We start from the raw sequence: 18,445 nt of genomic DNA, 5'->3' as shown, positions 1-18,445 counted from the left end.
CTGCAGTCTGATGAGCAAGGCGAATGGTGCTCTCCGCTGCTGATACAGATGGGAGGCAGGGCACAGGGAGTATTGGGATGTGAAAGACATTCACAATCCAGACAGGTTACACTGGAAGAACAGCGGGAAGACATATGGCCGAACTTTCAGCACTTCAAGCACCTCATTGGGGGAGGGATATATGGCTTTACGTCAGAGCGGTAGACCATCACCTTGACCTTCTCAAGTAATGCATCACCCTCATTATCCCTTGGATGCCGGGGGATGTGCCAGATGAAATGGACAGCTCGTCACTCTAAATTGGCACACAGCTCATCAGACTGCAAAAGAAATTCCCTGTGAAATACGATTTCCTGGACCATATTTAAGCTCTTATGGGGCGTGATGGAAACAGATATAGCCCCCAGCTTGTCACAGGACAGTAGTGCCTGTGACTAGGCAAAGGATGCCGTTTTGATCAAGACCGACCCTGACCGCATTTTGGACAAGCCCTCCATCTCCCCAAAATTGTCCTCTAAATGGTCCACAAGGAACTGACGTTTTATTGACAAGAAAGATCCCCATCAACTCTCGTACATACGAGGTACCTGAGTGAATAAGCTTCATTGCCATCCTTAGCCTGGCGTTCCTCCCATGTTGTGGCCAAGGGGGGAGAACAATTTGGGGTTGTATTTCTTAGCACTGAAGTTAGACCCTGACCACTTAGAGACTGCTGGTGTTTGACCAGCAGAAAGAGATGACGTACTACACTTCATGGCGTGTCATCCACCCTGATTCCACCCACTGTGACCAGGAGTCCTCCCCACAGGCGCCACCCGGCCACAGCAAAGGCCACCTGGTAAGATGGCCATTGGTGGGAGTCCCGATGCCCCAGGGTGACTGGCATATTCTCCTTGGCATACTTGGGGAGTTAATGGCCCATGCGTGGTCAGGGGGCTACAACCAACAGGGTACATGGCAGCCCCACCACAACGGACTGGCTACTGTGCTAGACATCAGGGGCAAACAAGCTAAGAAGTCCATTATCGTCGACAACAAAGAAAGTGATACTGCACAGAGGATGGAGGAAAATGCACTCAGGAGGGTGACCTCGACAACAGCTGGAAAATGAGCGGAAATGCAGATCCACGTCGAAGGAAGTGCAGATCCACAATGAAGGATGCTGAGGTCTCATCGCATGATGGACACTATGCACCATGTAAGACGTCCTTCCCCAATTGGCTTGCTATTCGGGAAAATTTTGAAAAATGGAGGTCAAACCCAACAGGGGACCATCACACAAAGGCCAAAATGTGAGAGACTCCTTTTAGTCACCTCTCACAACAAGCAGGAATACCTCGGGCCTAGTCTAGCCCCCGGACCTGCAGGGGTGTGTGTGAGGTGCACTTGTGTGTGTGTGTGTGTGTGTGTGTGTGTGTGTGTGTGTGTGTGTGTGTGTGTGTGTGTTTCTCTTGTACTAATGAAGGCTGGGGCCAAAAACTTTGTGTATGTGTCTTATAATTGTGTCTGCAATTTAACATGTCTTCTTTATAATATGTAGCAATCAGACTTTTCCCACATTGTTGATATTCCTACGTGGAGTTTCCATCGATAGATTTTTCACTTCCCTTCACATACTGAATCACCCATTCAATTTCTCTCCATCTTCAGCTTGCAACGTTAGCATGTATACCTGAACTAGCTCCTACCAGCTCAAATTGGGACTCTTTTGACCAGACCATGGTTTTCCAGCCACCTAGGGTCCAACCAAGATGGTCATGGGACCAGGAGAGGTGATGCAGACGATGATGTGCTGTTAGCCTTTGCTTGTTGTACATCCCACATTGATTTCTGCAGTTATTTCATGCTGTGTTGCTTCTCTATTAACAGTGGCAACTCTACGCAAAAACCAATGCTCTCAGTCGTTAAATGAAGGCCATTGGCCACTGTGATGTCTGTGCTGAGAAGTAATTCCTAAAATGTGGTATTCTTGGCACAGTACTGGCACTGTGGATCTCAGAATATTGAATTCCCTAACAATTTCCGAAATGGAGAGTCCCATGCATCTACCTCCAACTACCATTCTGCGTTAAATGTCTGTTAACTTTCCTCAAGCAGTCAATCACATCAAAATCCTTTCCACATGAATTACCTGAGTACAAATGACTGCTCTGCCAATGCACCATCCTTTTATATCTTGTGATACTACCGCCATCTGTATAGGTGCATATTGCTATCCCATGACTTATCACCTCAGCGTATAAAACCATGAAAAAATATTATGAGACAGACTAATATAATAAAATAAAGCTTCTTCCACAAGCGACTTGCACTCTAATTTACATAGCTGTACAGCAATATCCCAAGCACTTTAACTTTATAGGAACAGTATACTAACTTTAATGTACGAGGTATGTTCAAAAAATTCTGGAGCTTTGTCCACAGAATTTTTCTCTGCTTACCTTCTACTTATTGTACAAGGTCTCCTTTGAAATACTCTCCTCCACAATTGATACACCACACCCAATGCTGTTTCCACTTCCAGAATTCCGCTTGAGACTAAAGGTGAGAAGGAAACAGCCCGAAATGTGGCAAGACAATTCAAGATTCATGCATCACGATAACGCACGTACTCATTCATCCCTGTTGGTGCACGACTATTGCACAAAAAACAAATCGCTGTGTTGCCTCATCCTCCATACTTCCAGACATGGTCCCTGTGGACTTCTTTCTATTGAAAACCCTATTGGAGGAGAAAGGACAAAGATTTGCAGTGACAGAAGAGATGCTGTGTGGGTGCATTATTGTGATGCATTAGCCCAAATTGTCTTGCCACATTTCAGGCCGTTTCCTCCTCACATTTTCTCCCAAACATTTCAAAACTTTTTAGCAACAGTTTGTCCCAGTGGCAAAAATTCATAATAATTTTGTTGATGTTCCTGATATGAGCATCGTCAGTACACACCCGAGGGCGTCCTGAACGAGGGTGATCTTTGACTTCCACCCGGCCATTTTTAAATCGTGTGAATCATTCATGACATCGAGTACAGCTTAAGCACTCACCACTGTGGGCTTCCTGCATCATTTGGTGTGTCTGTAATAGTTTTCATGAGTTTTTCTAGAATTTAATGCAGAATCATTGCTCCTATAACTCTGCCATCTTGAAATTCACAAACTGTACAACATCCTACTCAATACAGCACTGAACAATAACTAACGGACATAGAAAAATGAAACTTCCGCCAATTACACATTAAACACAGGCGTATGCAAGGACGCCAACCGCATTCTACTCTAACACACCGTTGGCGCGAAATTACAATGTTCCAGAATTTTTTGAACAGACCTCGTACATGATATTGGCAATTATTTAGCAACTTTCTTTAAAAAAAATCAAATAATAAAATAAAAAAGAAACGGAAAGAAACATACATAATTTTTCATGGGATATCCCCCAGTTTGGTTCCAGTTAATGTAAAAATTGACTGTATAAAATTTGGGCTAAGTAGAATATGGGGAAGAGGTGCCTCTGGGTCTTCAAAATTATAAAAATAAAACCATCAATTTTAAAAAACCATTACTTATGAATGGCAAATGCATTCATTACTCGAGTAGGAAGTCTGTTTACTTCAGTCTCAAGTTGAATATCTTCTTATGTCACAAATCTCATTGGAGGAGAGATTAACAGGTCAGTCACCCAGACTATCCAAATAGTACTTCACTCTCAAGAGAAAGCAGTAGCTGTAGCAATGACAGTGTCTTTCTTGTTAGTTTGTTTACAGTAAGAAACTTATTTACTCATGTATTACTCCCCTCCGTCAAATGTTTTCTTCAACAATTTGCAGGTGGGTAAATTAAATATGCTTCAAAGTGCTACATCTGCTGGGTAGGACAGGACGATTTCTTGAGACAAACATGAATTCTGACACAGGAGCTGAGAAACTGTGTATCAAAATTAAAAGCTTCATATCAACAAAGGAAGTAACCACAAAAACACGTTGGAAGAATAGTATTAAGAGAAAAGAAACAGATTTTGTTCAAAGCTTGAGATCCTTTTTAACACAGCACATACTAATGCTTTAATATAACTTCCATTGAATAAGATAAGTAGCTTTAGACCAACGATTGGTTGAGAGGACGGCCATGGTTCACGTATGGAATCAATTTCCAGAGCTTTTGAACATCCAGAAGCAGGTGGGAAATTGCAAGAGCAACATGCATATGAAATTCAACAGGTCAGTAAATCCTTTATTTATGAATTGGTAATGTAAATGTCAACAACAATATGGAAAAGGTAAGATTGCTACTCTCGACATAGAAGGAACCGAGTGTCAGACAGGCACAATGAGCAAGAATGTCAGAAATTTTCAGCTTTCAGATGTTGCTCTTCGTCAAAAATAGAAAACGCATACACAGGCAGTTGGACGTTAGTGCCTGGAGATGACAGTGACTGTGTGTGTGTGTGTGTGTGTGTGTGTGTGTGTGTGTGTGTGTGTGTGTGTGTTATTTCTGATGACTGAAATAGGCATTCTATTTCATTGTGCCTATCTGCGACTCAGCAACTCCACTATGTGGTGAGTAGTACTCCATCCTTTCCATTTTATTGATATTCCAAACCTGGACTTTCCACTGTTTAACAGATATTATACATACATACACTTGAAAATAAGAGTAAAACTAACTAGTCATCAGGTGGTGTTAAATTTACTCATTTCGTTCATTCAACTTGCTATCCTTAAGATGCTTCCTATCATATTTTTTCTGGCAGCAACAAGCCAAATTGATGACAAGTTCCATTAGTGTTGAATCAGAGTTACTTGATTTTGACAAAGCTCCAAAATTTAACCACCACAAGTATAAAAGGGAGGAGGAGATTGTGCAGCAATGACTCCCAAATACCTTGTCTGTGAGGCAAGGTTTTTCCATTATGCAAGATGAATAGCGAAAGCTCTTTATTGCTTGAAAATGTGTGTTCCTGGATGATTCTGAATTACCTCCACAAGAAGAGTGAGCAGTTTGTTATATATGTATTTTCATTTTCAGTGTGTATGTTGAAGTGTGGTTAGTGTCTTCTACAACCAAAGCACTGTATATGGATCGCAAAACGCTTTTGAAGCTTTATAAATATCAGACTGCTGATTATAGTATATCTCATGCGACTTTAAACTGAAAAATCATATAATACCACCCTCCAGAATACATCTCTGCATTCTTTGATCCTATTTTGTTTTATTATTTGAAAATGAAAATAATGCAACAGACCCCTCGGATAGCAATATTAAAAGGGTTCAAAGTAGAAATCAATCAAATCTAAAAATCATCAACAATGCAATGTTAACACTTTATTTCAAATAAAACAAGACAATTTTTAGCAGTCTGGACTTGAGTGAAGAGTTCCTTAAAGAACACATCACTTGCTGAGGAAAGGGCAATGAGAGGAACGCAGTGCCAACTCATTCCCGTGAAGCTAGGACCATTACCTGTGCATTGTGCATATACGAAAGCAGACATGACACATACAGAAATATTGACAGCGCTCAGAGATAAATGAATATCTTCTAACTAGTGCTGATTTTCTCTTTTAGTGCTATCAACAGTAAAAATCATCCAATTATCATGGACAAATTGTATAGAATAAAAATTGCATTAAAATAATACAACAAATTTAAGTATTAAGTTGAAAGCAATTTGTTAATCAGAAACTCCAATGTAATTTTTTTAGATAAAAAGTAAATGAGTGAGACGATTACACTATTCCCTCCAGCCTCTCCTGCCTCCACTCCCAATACAGTGACCTTAGGTATGGCTCCCCCTTTTCCTATGGAGCCCTAATTAAACACGACTCTCTTTTTGTGCAATGGAAACAAAATAGTGGGCAGCACAAAGACAAAATCGAACTTGAAAAATGAGAGCCATGTTAGGGTACACCCTAAATAAGCAGCTGAATATTGCTAATGCTAGTCTTTAGCCACAATACTAAAGTATGAAATGATAACTGCCATCACTCTTACATGTGCTCATGTACATCATCGCTACATCACGAGCCATTCACAACCCTTATGTAACGTAAGATTGGTGTTTGCCATCCTCTACGCAAGAAACCCTGCTTTTGAAAAACGTGAAACTGTAAGTGCTTGACATAACACATATTGTGAAGCACAACAGTAGGTTTGCTGAAGTATGTGGAGTATCCGATTTGTAACTAATTTTCAAGTAAAACAAAACAGACAAACTAAACACACATCTAACAAACGCGACTAAAATAAAAAATAATTATAATTCTTTAAAAAACCATACCAACCAGATGTGCTTTTCTAGCACACACTGGGGACGGGTGGAGGGGTGGGGGGTGGGGGGGGAGGGAGAGAGAGAGAGAGAGAGAGAGAGAGAGAGAGAGAGAGAGAGAGAGAGAGAGAAGACACATGAACTCACCTGATCTATCAAGTGTTTTACTATGTGATATATGCACCGCAAATAGCTCAGTTCATTGGCTACATTTCCACATGAAATTGCTTGACAGCAAACTGAAGCAAATGTATGAATATCTGTGGGATTTCCTGTATATTCCGAATGTTTTTTGGAGATGTTTGAAGCTAGTTCAGCCAAGAGTTTTTCTGCTGCACACCCAGCATCATCTCGCATAAGGAAATCCTAAAACACAAATAGTACACAAAAAAAAAAAGTTTACCAAATATAAACATCATTTTCGCTTCCTCTGACAAAATATTGTTTTGTTCGTTGCTCTTATCTTTATCTAATTTAAGACAGTATTAAGTTCAGTATTTTCTCACTGCCTATGTCTAAGGACAACATAATATGTTATTAAGAAAGTAACAATAAATTAGGTCTTCTAGCAGACACACTCGTAATAGTAAAAGTTAGAAGGCTCAAAATATAATGAACGTTAGTAAAATTGACAACAGTAAAATAAGGTGAGAGAAATAATTCAGTGGGTAGGCGATGCAGCATTCTAATGTCCTACAGGGTTCAGCATGTGGCAGCACCCAGAGCCAATCCATTGTAGTCAAAGTGTTAAGGATGGGAATAGAAAATACTCTTTTGGAGAAAGCATAGACCTGTTGAACTGTTCTCTTGTCATCAGCTAGTATCAAGGATAAGGGATCCTTAAGGTTTTGTCTTTATCACAGTTCTACCACAAAAAGTAAAATATAGTGTCACAGAAAAGCAGTTAAAACCGAGTAAATGAGGGGTAACAAGACAGCTGCCTGATGTGGTAGGGTCAAAGGCCCAGCAGGCCCAGTATGTGGCAAGCAACTTCCCAACCATCTCGACCCTGTCCGAAAAGCAGTCTAAAACATTATATTCAAGAAAAAAGCCACTCTGTCAGCGGAAATTAGAATCAGTTCAACTATTCATAAATCGAACACCAACATTAGAGACAAAGAATCCGGAAGATCATGGTTCACATGGAGAGCAATGGGGGGTTGCTTGTGACGTAAGATAAAACTATGGGTTACTCTGGTATGACTGCTGCATAGGTTATATGGGACAGTCTATTCCTTCCAGGAGGAATGAACAAGGAGTGCCACACTGCCATCGGGTCTTAGATATTGCAAAGCTCATTAAAAATAATACACCAAAGAAAATAATTATCTTGGAAAATAGAATATAATTGTATATAAAAACAAAGATGAGGTGACTTACCGAACGAAAGCGCTGGCAGGTCGATAGACACACAAACAAACACAAACATACACACAAAATTCAAGCTTTCGCAACAAACTGTTGCCTCATCAGGAAAGAGAGAAGGAGAGGGAAAGACGAAAGGATGTGGGCCCTAAGGGAGAGGGCAAGGAGTCATTCCAATCCCGGGAGCGGAAAGATCCACCCTAGGGGGAAAAATAATTGGATAGATAAAGAATCTACTCACCGAGTGGTGGCAGGAGAAAACACACATAAAAGTTAAGGAAATGCGCCAGTGGTTTATCCTCCTGGCAGAAGCACTGAAGGGGGAAAAAGCATGAAGGAAAAGGACTGGTGATGTTCTGGGTGACATTTCTGCAATTCTCCGTATTTCCTAAGCCTCGCCTTCATCCCTCTTCCTTCCCCTCCAACCATTCTGCCAGGAGGAGCAGCCACTGGCTCTTAAAGCTGGCACATTTCCTTAACTTTTACACATGTTTTCTCCTGCTGCTGCTGCTTGGTGAATAGTTTTTTTTAATCTATCTGATAATACCATATTTTAGAAGTTTATCAAAGAGTACACCAGATCTCGTTCCATATCCAAGTGAGCTGAGGTCTTATTCACATCTGGGATCGTCAAACTGAATGTTGATCATGCAATCACTTCTTTAACCAAACAATTGGCCAATTCACTCTCCAGGATAATAGGGTGAAATAATAGGATTATTGTTGATAAGTCAGGAGTGCACTACACAGGGGAAGCTGCCAGTGCACAGGGCACATCGTTTGATGAACACTCACAGATCAATATACAGACAGCCAAATCAGATTGCATACAAAACGCATGTGCTTCAAATGTCAAGATGTCTTACTACTTTCCTTGTATTAGCAACATTTTCTCTTCCTCTCAAGTCACTTTCAGACTGTCAGAGTACAGAATATGGGTGAATTTAATTTGAGAATTTTCTTGTAAGCATTACAGGTGTGAAATTTTCAGTACATTCATTATCTATAAATGAGCAAGTGTGTGCACAACTAGTTTTGTTATAATTTTAATAAAAATTAAATGGGACAAAAGGAGTCCAAAAAGTTATTTATATGGTGATGACATCCCATAGGGGGTCCAATATTTGTTTTGTACTTTATTATCTTGTCCGAGATACAACTTTGGGGGGGGGGGGGGGGGCATGTGGGAGATGGAGTTTGATAGCAGAAATCCCAATGTCGCAGCAGGTGCTGCTTGCAGCTACGAATACAACATGAAATGTCGTTGAGGACATCAGAGTATTACATTATGATTTGCTTCAAAGACAATACAACAACAATATAAACAACTAGATGTTGTATATGTTTAGAATCAGCTTAGCTACTGCTCAAACCAAAAATTTGTACTCACTTATGTAATAAAAGTTCATTACAAGTTAAATTTTGTAGAACTTATTTAAAGCTATTAATGTCAGAAGATTTTATTAAGAGTACAGGAAAGTTTTATTACTGAAAATGAAGAAAAGCAAAACTGCAATAATTGGACATAGGTACCAAAGATCCTTAAGGATGTCTCTCCAAAGAGTCTGTTTGAGAAAATAGGAGTTCAAACCCCAAAAGTCTCGACAGAAGACTGGAGAGTAATCAACCAGAACGCTGTACCAGAAGGACGAACCATGGAGGTGGAGGTCGGAGAGAAGTCACTGAAGGCGATGCGAGAGCAAGACCTGAAATTGTTTTCAGGGTTCTCACAGGTTGCCGTCAGGGTAATCAAAGACCTCAAAAGCAATTATGGCAACAAGATTTACACTTGAGGTGCTGCAGTTTAATCTGCAGCACAATGAAGGGGCCACTGCTGCCCTGAGCCGTTGCCTGGGGACACAGGAAGTGGACGTGGCCCTGATACAAGAACCCTACTTATATAAAGGGGGCGTATCGGGCCTCGATAGCACTGGAGGTAAGCTGATTTATGCTATAAATCTACGAAACTCCAGAACACGCATTTATGTGAGAAATGGAATTTATTTCATGCCAATGATGGATTTCTACTCCAGGGACCTGGTGACCATCAGGATCCAGCAACGTGAGGAAGGTATCACGAGGGAAATGGTTTTGGCCTCAGCATACCTTCCTCACCAAGACAGTTGTTCTCCTCTGGTGGTGAGGAGACTAACGGAGGCTTCCCATCGGCAAGGCAACCAGCTGTTGGTTGGATGTGATGTCAATGTCCACAACCTAGTGTGGGACTGCAAGGACACCAACTGTAGATGTTAACAGAAAATACCTTTGCTTCCATGATGGGCAGCTATGTCAAACAATGGCATGTGGCGTTACAGCCATCTTCAACGGACAACATGTATATTAAATTCAAGGTTGAAATGAGAATCAGACAGACCACGGCCTATAAGAATCCCAGGAAAACAGACTGGGAGACATATGAGGGATCTTGACTTAAGCTTATCGGAAATTAAAACCTCGAAAAGGAATCCAGTAGAGTTTGATGAAGTAGCAGAGGCTGTAACCCCTGCCATAGTGACCTCATACCAGGACAACTGCTCAATCACCAAGAAGTGCACAAATAGGAGTGTGCTTGGTGGAACAGCAGCTTGGAAACGTAAAGAAGACAATTACAAAGACTGTTTAACTTTGCGAGACGTAAAGGAGAATGGGCAAAATATCATGAGGCCCTTATCAACTACAATCTTGTGATTAGAGAAGCAAAGGATGCATCCTGGAAGGCATTCTGTGAGGAAATGGAGGGCATGGCTGCTCAAGCCAGACTTCACAAAATGCTCACTAGAGTACCAACTAAACACAGGATGTTTGTTGAGGAAGGAGGATGAGGAATATACAAAGACAGCACATGAGATGCTGGAATTGCTCCTTAAAACTCACTTCCCTCAATATGCTATGGCGAATAACAGACCAGAATGCGATCACTGAGAGACAATGGTTCTCAGACATTCAAGGAATGGAGTGGAGTGGGAATCGGCTAAGGAAAGTGTCGACTTCAGTAAAATCCAATTGGCGGTGGGAACATCCAAACCGTTCAAGTCACCTGGCCCAGAAGGAATCTTTCCAGCTCTCCTGCAACAAGCAGGAGAGAATCATAAGAGTCCTATGCAGGTTATTCAGGGTTAGCCTAGCAGCAGGAATCATTCCCAATGCCTGGAAGGCAGTGAACATTGTCTTTATTCCAAAGCCAGGGAGACTTTATCACACCAAGGCCAAGGATATGAGACGAATCAGTCTGTCCTCCTCCATTCTTAAAACATTGGAGAAACTAGTTAATGAACATGTTGGGAAGAGGAGTCTAACTTGGGCACCTTTACATATCAACCAGGTAAATCATGTGAGACAGCTATTTACCAACTCCTTGGGAAGGTGAGTCATTCCATGTCAAATCAACACACCTATTTTACCTCAGCCTCTTAGATTTTGCTGAAAGTTGGTATACTTATAGTGGGCACTGAGACTAAGAAAAATACCAAATTTCAATTTTTTATCTCAAACCATTCCTGAAATATGGCTATGTAAATTTTCAAAAACCAGCCAAAAATTTGTGAACGGACTTTTTTTAAATTGTCCTAGGAGCTGCCCTAATTGAGCTAGAGAACTGGGAAAGGTGTCATTTTGCATGCTCTTTCCAGGGATATACAACAAAACATAGCTTCTAATTAATAACCTTTTTCAAAATACTAATTAATATTTTGATTTAATTTTAATTTTTTTACAAAAAGCACATAATTGAAAATTTTCAAAATATTTCCATAACTACTTCATACTATTGTAAATCACATGGCAAAATATAAATGTGGGATAATGGGTTCATTGCTAAAAAAAATTATTACGGACTCTTGTTTTTCACTAACGGCCCTAGTTTGACCAAATTGACCTTTAACAAACAGGAATTTCTTTAAAATATACTGAAAAGTAAGTAAAAAAAAGTACTAGAAACATCAAAACATCACCTTATTATACCAAAACTAATCAGCATATTTCATAATTAAGTTGATTGCTTATTTTAATTTCATACAACTTCACTAACAGTATATTAACCAATATAACAAAAACAAGAAATTGAGCATTTAACTACAAACTGAAAAAGTATGAATAAGTACAAGTATTTATATAATAGTTCTGGTCCATGATGTTTGAAATTGAACTATTACACAAATTAAATATGTAATGCTTGTTTTTGAGTAACAGGTATCTGTACATAGCTAAATTTAGCACAATAGGTACTAACAAAAATTTTGAAACAACTTTCTATAAAATATACATTAACACTAACCTGAGGCAAAAATTAAGTTTTGAATTGAAAGCAGTTTCCCAATAAATTGTCTTGGAACTTCACATATTACATTTTAATAAAGCTGACTGGGTTTGATTTACATCACTTTCATTAAGAATGTATGTTCTCCCTGTCGGAGTAAATGAATTCACTTTTGTGAGAACATCCACAACTGACAACCACAGGACATCTGCATGTGCAGGAGAAGAGAATGACTTAGCTGGTCCACATGGATGAAGAAAAGTTATTTTCACTTCATCAAGTTCTTGGTTTTTTTCTAAAATGTAGCCAAGCCACCAGTTTCTGCCATATACAGTGGTGACATAGCCAGATACATCTTGTAACTTCAGTTTGTCTGGTGATGTAGTTCTTTCCCTCTGCCAACTCTGCATATCACCTGAGAAGTATTTGACTATTAATTTTGATGTAGTGTTGGGAATGAAAGTGTGAAATTGCTGTGTTCCTTTGATTATCAATGCCTCTTCAAATCGGCTTTTTACGAATATTTCTAAAGCAGCGTAGTCTTCTTGAGTGGAATATGCAAAATCAACATTTGTGATATTATCCACTGCCCAATCAAATAGATCTCTTGTGGTTTGGATCTAATTTTGGTACGGCCTTTGCAAACTTGCACGAGCTGCCAGTCTCTTTACTGAACCCCCTACTCCATCACAAGGCCCTTTCCCATGTGCTGTGGCTGAAAAGTGCCACTCAGCTTTTATGTTGAAGTCTTCCTCATGAAGGCAAAGGTTCAGGAAGTTTTTCTTATTTTTATACTGAGCGGCAGAACCTTCAGAATAATAGTATATCTTTTTTTGGATCTTTTGTAATTTATTTGTTAGATATGAAATTAGCTTCTTTTGAAAGGTGTAAACCGCAGTTGTATTGTGCTCCAGGCAATCAGAAACAATGACAAAGCTCATATGCTTAATTTTGTCTTCCTGTTTGCAATATATAAGAAAAGGATGAATGGTAATCTGTTGTCTTGTCCAGTGGAAACTCTGAGCTTCATCCTGTAGAACTATACTATAATTTTCTGAAAAATCACATATGACAACAAATTCAGATTCCATAAGGTTTTCTCTTGTGGAGTTAAGGAATGTTCATTGTTGCTTGGCAATGAAGTCATGCCGAATCAAAGTCGATATCTTACTACAAAATAAATCTATGAATTCTTAAGAAGTTTTCTGAACAATTTCCAGATTATTACATCGGTCAACTGACATCCACTGTCGGAACTGAACTTGTTCAATTAAGTTTTCATGAAAAGAGTCTTAAAATTTTACGTATGACAGTTTCTCCAGGGCAGTATTCACAGTTTCCCATGTTGCAATCAACTGATGATGGGTTGCAAAGCATTTTTGCAATGCACTGCTTATAATTGTTTAAGCTGCTGTTTGTTACTGCATTTAGTTTGGCATTTTCTATCATTAATTTTATGTTTTGGTGAGATGTGCACACGCTGACAGTGTGTGTGCCACTCCGGCCAGCTAATACACAATGTTTTGGTCTCAACTAAGCAAATTTCGAGAAACCTATTTTTATGTTAGGAAACTTGTCTTTAAAATGCTTGTAAGCTTCTTTAAGGTTACACACTTATTTCCACTTGTTTCTTTAATTGTCACACAATCTTTACTACCTTGCATTGCCCTGCTAACTTCATCATTTTCATAAAATGAATGTACAGTTTTGACAGTTTCTGTTGGTAAACACTTCCCTGGTTTTGGGTTTGGACCTTCCATGAATCCTTTCTCTTTCAAAATTTTTTTGGACTGCCGAACAATGGAAGTAGGAGCATTAAATTCCCTCATTATTTTCCTGACATTCCACTTTTCAGGTAAACTTGTAAGAATCATTAGTTTTTTTTTTGCTCTACTTACAGAATTTTTAAAGATTCTTTTAAGATTTTCAAGAACGGATTCATCAGTATCGGTATCTGACGAAGTTTCAGGAGCAACAAAAAGTTTACGTGTCATTGATGAGATTTTCTTCACTTTTGATTTGGCGTAATGCCTAGATGTTAGTTTTCTCTTGTCAATTGGGGACTCACCTAATTCTTGAAATGTTGTGTTAAATGTTTTAACAGCTACTGCCGTTGGATGATTATCTCTGATCCTGAAGATTCTTCTTCAACACTTTCATCACTGATGGGCTCTGGTGTATTTTTCAATTTGGTTACATCTTTCCTACATTTATCACAAATCTTGGCACCACTTGGTATTTGAGGAAATAATTTGGGCATCCATGTTGTGACATTTCTCAGTTTTTTTTCTGTCTCTAATAAAATGATTTGACTTCTTCAATGGATTACAACACTGCACTCCTACAGCACTGTACTTTTTACTTGGTTCCATATTTATACAAAAACCACTTATAAACTGTCCTTCAACGTATAGATTTACTTGAAAATCAACTATTAAATATAATAGATACAGACTGGTCAACACAGAGGTAACAATTGATTTGCACTAAAACCACAGTGCACAATAATGCTGTAGGCACACAAAGCCTTAGAGGGTAACAATGCAGACATCAGCATCTCAACAATGGCTCCAGTCTCTGAATTACTATACAGACATCAAGCCCTATGTATACGGTCCTCTACTGACGTACTACCTTAAAGGTCAGTTTTGGTCAAACTAGTGAAAAACAAGAGTCCGGAATAATTTTTTTTTTTTAACAATGAACCCATCATCATCCCACATTTATATTTTGCCATGTGATTTACAACAGTATGAAGTAGTTATGGAAATATTTTGAAAATTTTCATTATGTACTTTTTGTAAAAAAATGAAATCAAAATATTAATTACCATTTTGAAAAAGGTTATTAATTAGAAGCTATATTTTTTGTCTATCACTGGAAAGAGCATGAAAAATGCTGCAAAATGACACCTTTCCCAGTTCTCTAGCTCAATTAGGGCAGCTCCTAGGGCAATTTAAAAAGTCCGTTCACACATTTTTGGCCAGTTTTTGAAAAGTTTACATGACCATATTTCAGGAATGGTTTGAGGTTAAAAAATTGAAATTTGGTATTTTTCATAGTTTCAGCACCCACTATAAGTATACCAATTTTCAGCAAATCTAAGAGGGTGAGGTAAAATTTTTATTTTAAAGTGTGTTGATTTGACATGGAATGACTCAGGTGGAGAATGCACTCCAGTTTCAGGAAATAGCTCTCTGCATCTCCCTGGACACTGAGGGGGCGTTTAATGACACAACCTTCAATTCCATGGTTAGGGCAGGAGAGGGTACATGACCTAGGGAGCACTGTATGTAGGTGGACTAGGGCCATGCTTAGTGGAAGGAGGGTAGAGGCCACCATGATGAAAGAAAAGATGGTAATTAACACCACTAGAGATTGTCCACAAGGAGGAGTTTTGTCCCCTTTATTGTGGAATGTAGTGGTGAACTAACTCACTGAGGAACTATGTAAGTCCACACAATGTAATACTTGGCAAATTTACTGGAACAGTCAGAAATATGGCACAAGGTGCGCTGGACACTGTGTAAGATTGGTGCAGGAAACAGGGTCTAAGGGTTAATCCTAAGAAGACTGTTGTGGTAGCATTCACAAAGAAACATATCCAACACTCAAGTTGAAATTTAAAGCTTTTCAATGAAACTCTACCTGTGAGGGAATACTGAAAGATCTAGGGGTAACCTTAGATGAGAAACTAACATGGACCTCCCACATTAAGAGCATCTCCTCCAAGATGAAAGGTATTCTAGTGAGTACCAGAAGAGCTTGTGGCAAAAACTGGGGTTGCCCCAGAGGTATGTATTGGATATACACCATGGTGGTCAGACCTAGGACCTCCTATGGGGCCACAGTGTGGTGGAAGAAGGTAGTCTAATGGACATACCTCCACTACACCTCTGGATCAAGATGGAGACAGCAGCTGGTGTACATGGACTCAAATTGGTAAAAACTGGATCTCATTGGGATATCCAGATTCATGCATTAAAATAGTGAGTGAGGTAAGTATAGAAATGGTTTGGGAAAAGGTAGCCAACTATACAATAACTCCCAACTGCTTCAACAAGCCTTACAGTATAACAACTGGAAGCAGGGAGCAGTGGGGGAAAAACAGTCGACACAGTACGGGGGACATTATCTGGTTCACTGATGGGTCAAAAATCAGACCAAGGTGCTGGGGCCAAGGTGTACGGGTTTCAGCCAAGACTGGAGGAAATCATCTTTCTTTGAAAACTGGCCTCAGTATTCCAAGCTGAAATCACTGCAATCATGCCGTGTGTGAAGGAGAATGTGTGTAGGTGCTACTAGAACGTAGCATCTACACTATTCAGACAGCTAGGCAGTCCTGAAATCATTGGCAGCTCCTGAACAAGATCTAAGATTGTTACAGAATGTCACAGGGTTCTGGTGAAGCTAGGGGGAAGCAATAGGGTACACCTAGAGTGGGTCGCTGGCACTCAGGGATCGGTGGCAATGAACAAGCCACCAGATTGGCCAGGATGGGGGCAAAGACTCCATTCATTGGACTGGAACCTGTCCTGACAATCACAAAGGCTATGATGAGACTAGAACTATGGAACTGGCTCAGAAGACAGCACGTAGAATACTGGACCAAGGTGTATAAACAAAACCCACGGTAAGGCAATGATGCCAAAGCCGTGTTTTAGTAGAAGCTCTGTAATCCTGGGCTTGAACAGGAAAGAGGTTGAACTCATGGTTGGCCTAATGACCAGCCATGGGAATTAAAAAACACCTACATGTAATGGGTATAACAGAATAAGCCCCTAAATGTAGGATCTGTGATAAGAGTGAAGAAACTGCATCACACCTAATCTTCGAATGCAATGCATTGCAGAGCAACAGACACAGAATTTTCGGGACAACTACACATGAAGAAATTGTGTCTAACGAAGAACTGGTAAAGGGACTCTTTGCACTATAGCGCACAATAAACTCTGTTTCAGCGTGGGCAGTGGCGGGTTAGACCAAAGCTGTTTTAGCTTCCCTGCTAAAGTCAATCAATCGCAAAATCTGCCGATACGGGGAAGTAGTCTGCCTAAGGTGGAGCCCTCAGCATCATATAGCAAAGCGAAATACTATACGTTATTCACAATGACAGAAATTAAATACCATTGCGAAATATATATGTATTCAATCAAAGACAATTATCATCATATGTCAGTCATAACATGTACAGATAATCACAAAATTTAAAAAAAAAAAAAATTAAAATATCTGTAAGAGCTACACAGTATGAAGATACTACATGGAAGTCTAAAAATGAGAGCTTTATGATAACAATACAAGCATGCAAGAATTTATGCAAACTGGATTGTATATAGTTTCGGGACATTTGTAAACATTTCAACACACCATTGGGAAACCGTCGACAAGAGACGCTCGTGAATAAGTTAAATAAGGATAAATGTAATGGGAAAGGGAAACTGTGGTATCACCGTAGCAATTGTTTGTTGTGTTGTTAAAAGCAATAGTGAAAATTTGGGCAAAATATACCTGTTTGTAAGAAGCGTGGCTATTTATTTAGTAGCACAGTAGAGAGAACTTGTGGAAGCATTCCAGAAATCTTCACCACAGTTGGATCGACAGGGAGGTGGCACAGAAGGATCCGGACAACCGAACAACTACTCTGAGAAGAGAGAATAAAGGTTACACTACGTTCATCTGGTAGTGTATTAGAGTCGGCAAAATATTGCCCAGTGATATCGGCCAGGGACGCAACTTCCCGCTAGTGCTGGTATAAGACTCACCACTAACCCTACAAAATATACAATAGCAGGAGAAGAGAGAAAAATATACCCCATGTGGCAACCCTGGAAAATGCAAACGGAGAATGCACCAGTAAGTAAGTGCAGAAAATTGATTTGAGTCAGAATTACGACTCCAAAGAATAAAAGATTGAGAAGTTGCCCCTGGCAACCAGCAATCAACAACAGTGCCTTATAATACACGTAACAAGAAATCAAAAATAATTCAGAGCCTCTTTTGAACAAATTGTTTGAGAAAGATTAGTAAACACATAACAAATGAAAACTACAATTTACTGTTGGGGGAGAGAGAGAGAGAGAGAGAGAGAGAGAGAGAGAGAGAGAGGAGAAGAAGGAGAAGAAGAAGAAGAAGAAGAAGAAGACAGTGGCAGCAGAAAGTGCACCCATATTACAAGCATTGAGTGCACAGAATTAGTTCAAAACTTAACAAAATTGTTTCAACGGGATAACGCACACGGCAGACATTGATCCAGCGGGAGTTATCAACACATAGCGACGAGCAGTTACGGAAGTATGGGGTGCTGTATTGTCCGGCCAGTGGCAGTGCGCAGCACAGGAGCAGACATCGGCTTCAACTTCAGCACCGGCTTCTGATGTTCTACAACCGCAGCAGTTCACAAAGTATAAAACAGACGGTAATGTATACCCAATTTATTTTTTATGAGTGTTCGCCAAATCTTTACTTAAAAATTGGAATGATTTAAAGAAAATAGATTTCACATTAGGATATTTAATGGGAGACGCAGCGGAATGGGTAAATGCCCATGCAGAAGAATTT

General features: G+C 39.7%; 1 protein-coding gene across 1 annotated transcript in view; it reads right to left on the bottom strand.

Annotated features, from left to right (window-relative positions):
• LOC124798432 overlaps positions 1–18,445 on the bottom strand; it is a 292,118-nt gene that overhangs the window by 230,354 nt on the left and 43,319 nt on the right. Inside the window, exon 3 of the mRNA XM_047261841.1 lies at positions 6,412–6,630. Within this exon, the coding sequence (XP_047117797.1) occupies positions 6,412–6,630 (219 nt within the window). The remainder of the gene's footprint in view (positions 1–6,411; positions 6,631–18,445) is intronic.

Source organism: Schistocerca piceifrons, chromosome 5, assembly GCF_021461385.2.
Source record: "Schistocerca piceifrons isolate TAMUIC-IGC-003096 chromosome 5, iqSchPice1.1, whole genome shotgun sequence".
Taxonomy (NCBI): Eukaryota; Metazoa; Arthropoda; class Insecta; order Orthoptera; family Acrididae; genus Schistocerca; species Schistocerca piceifrons.
Note: the sequence above shows the minus strand (reverse complement) of the source record. Positions and strands in the feature narration are given on the sequence as shown.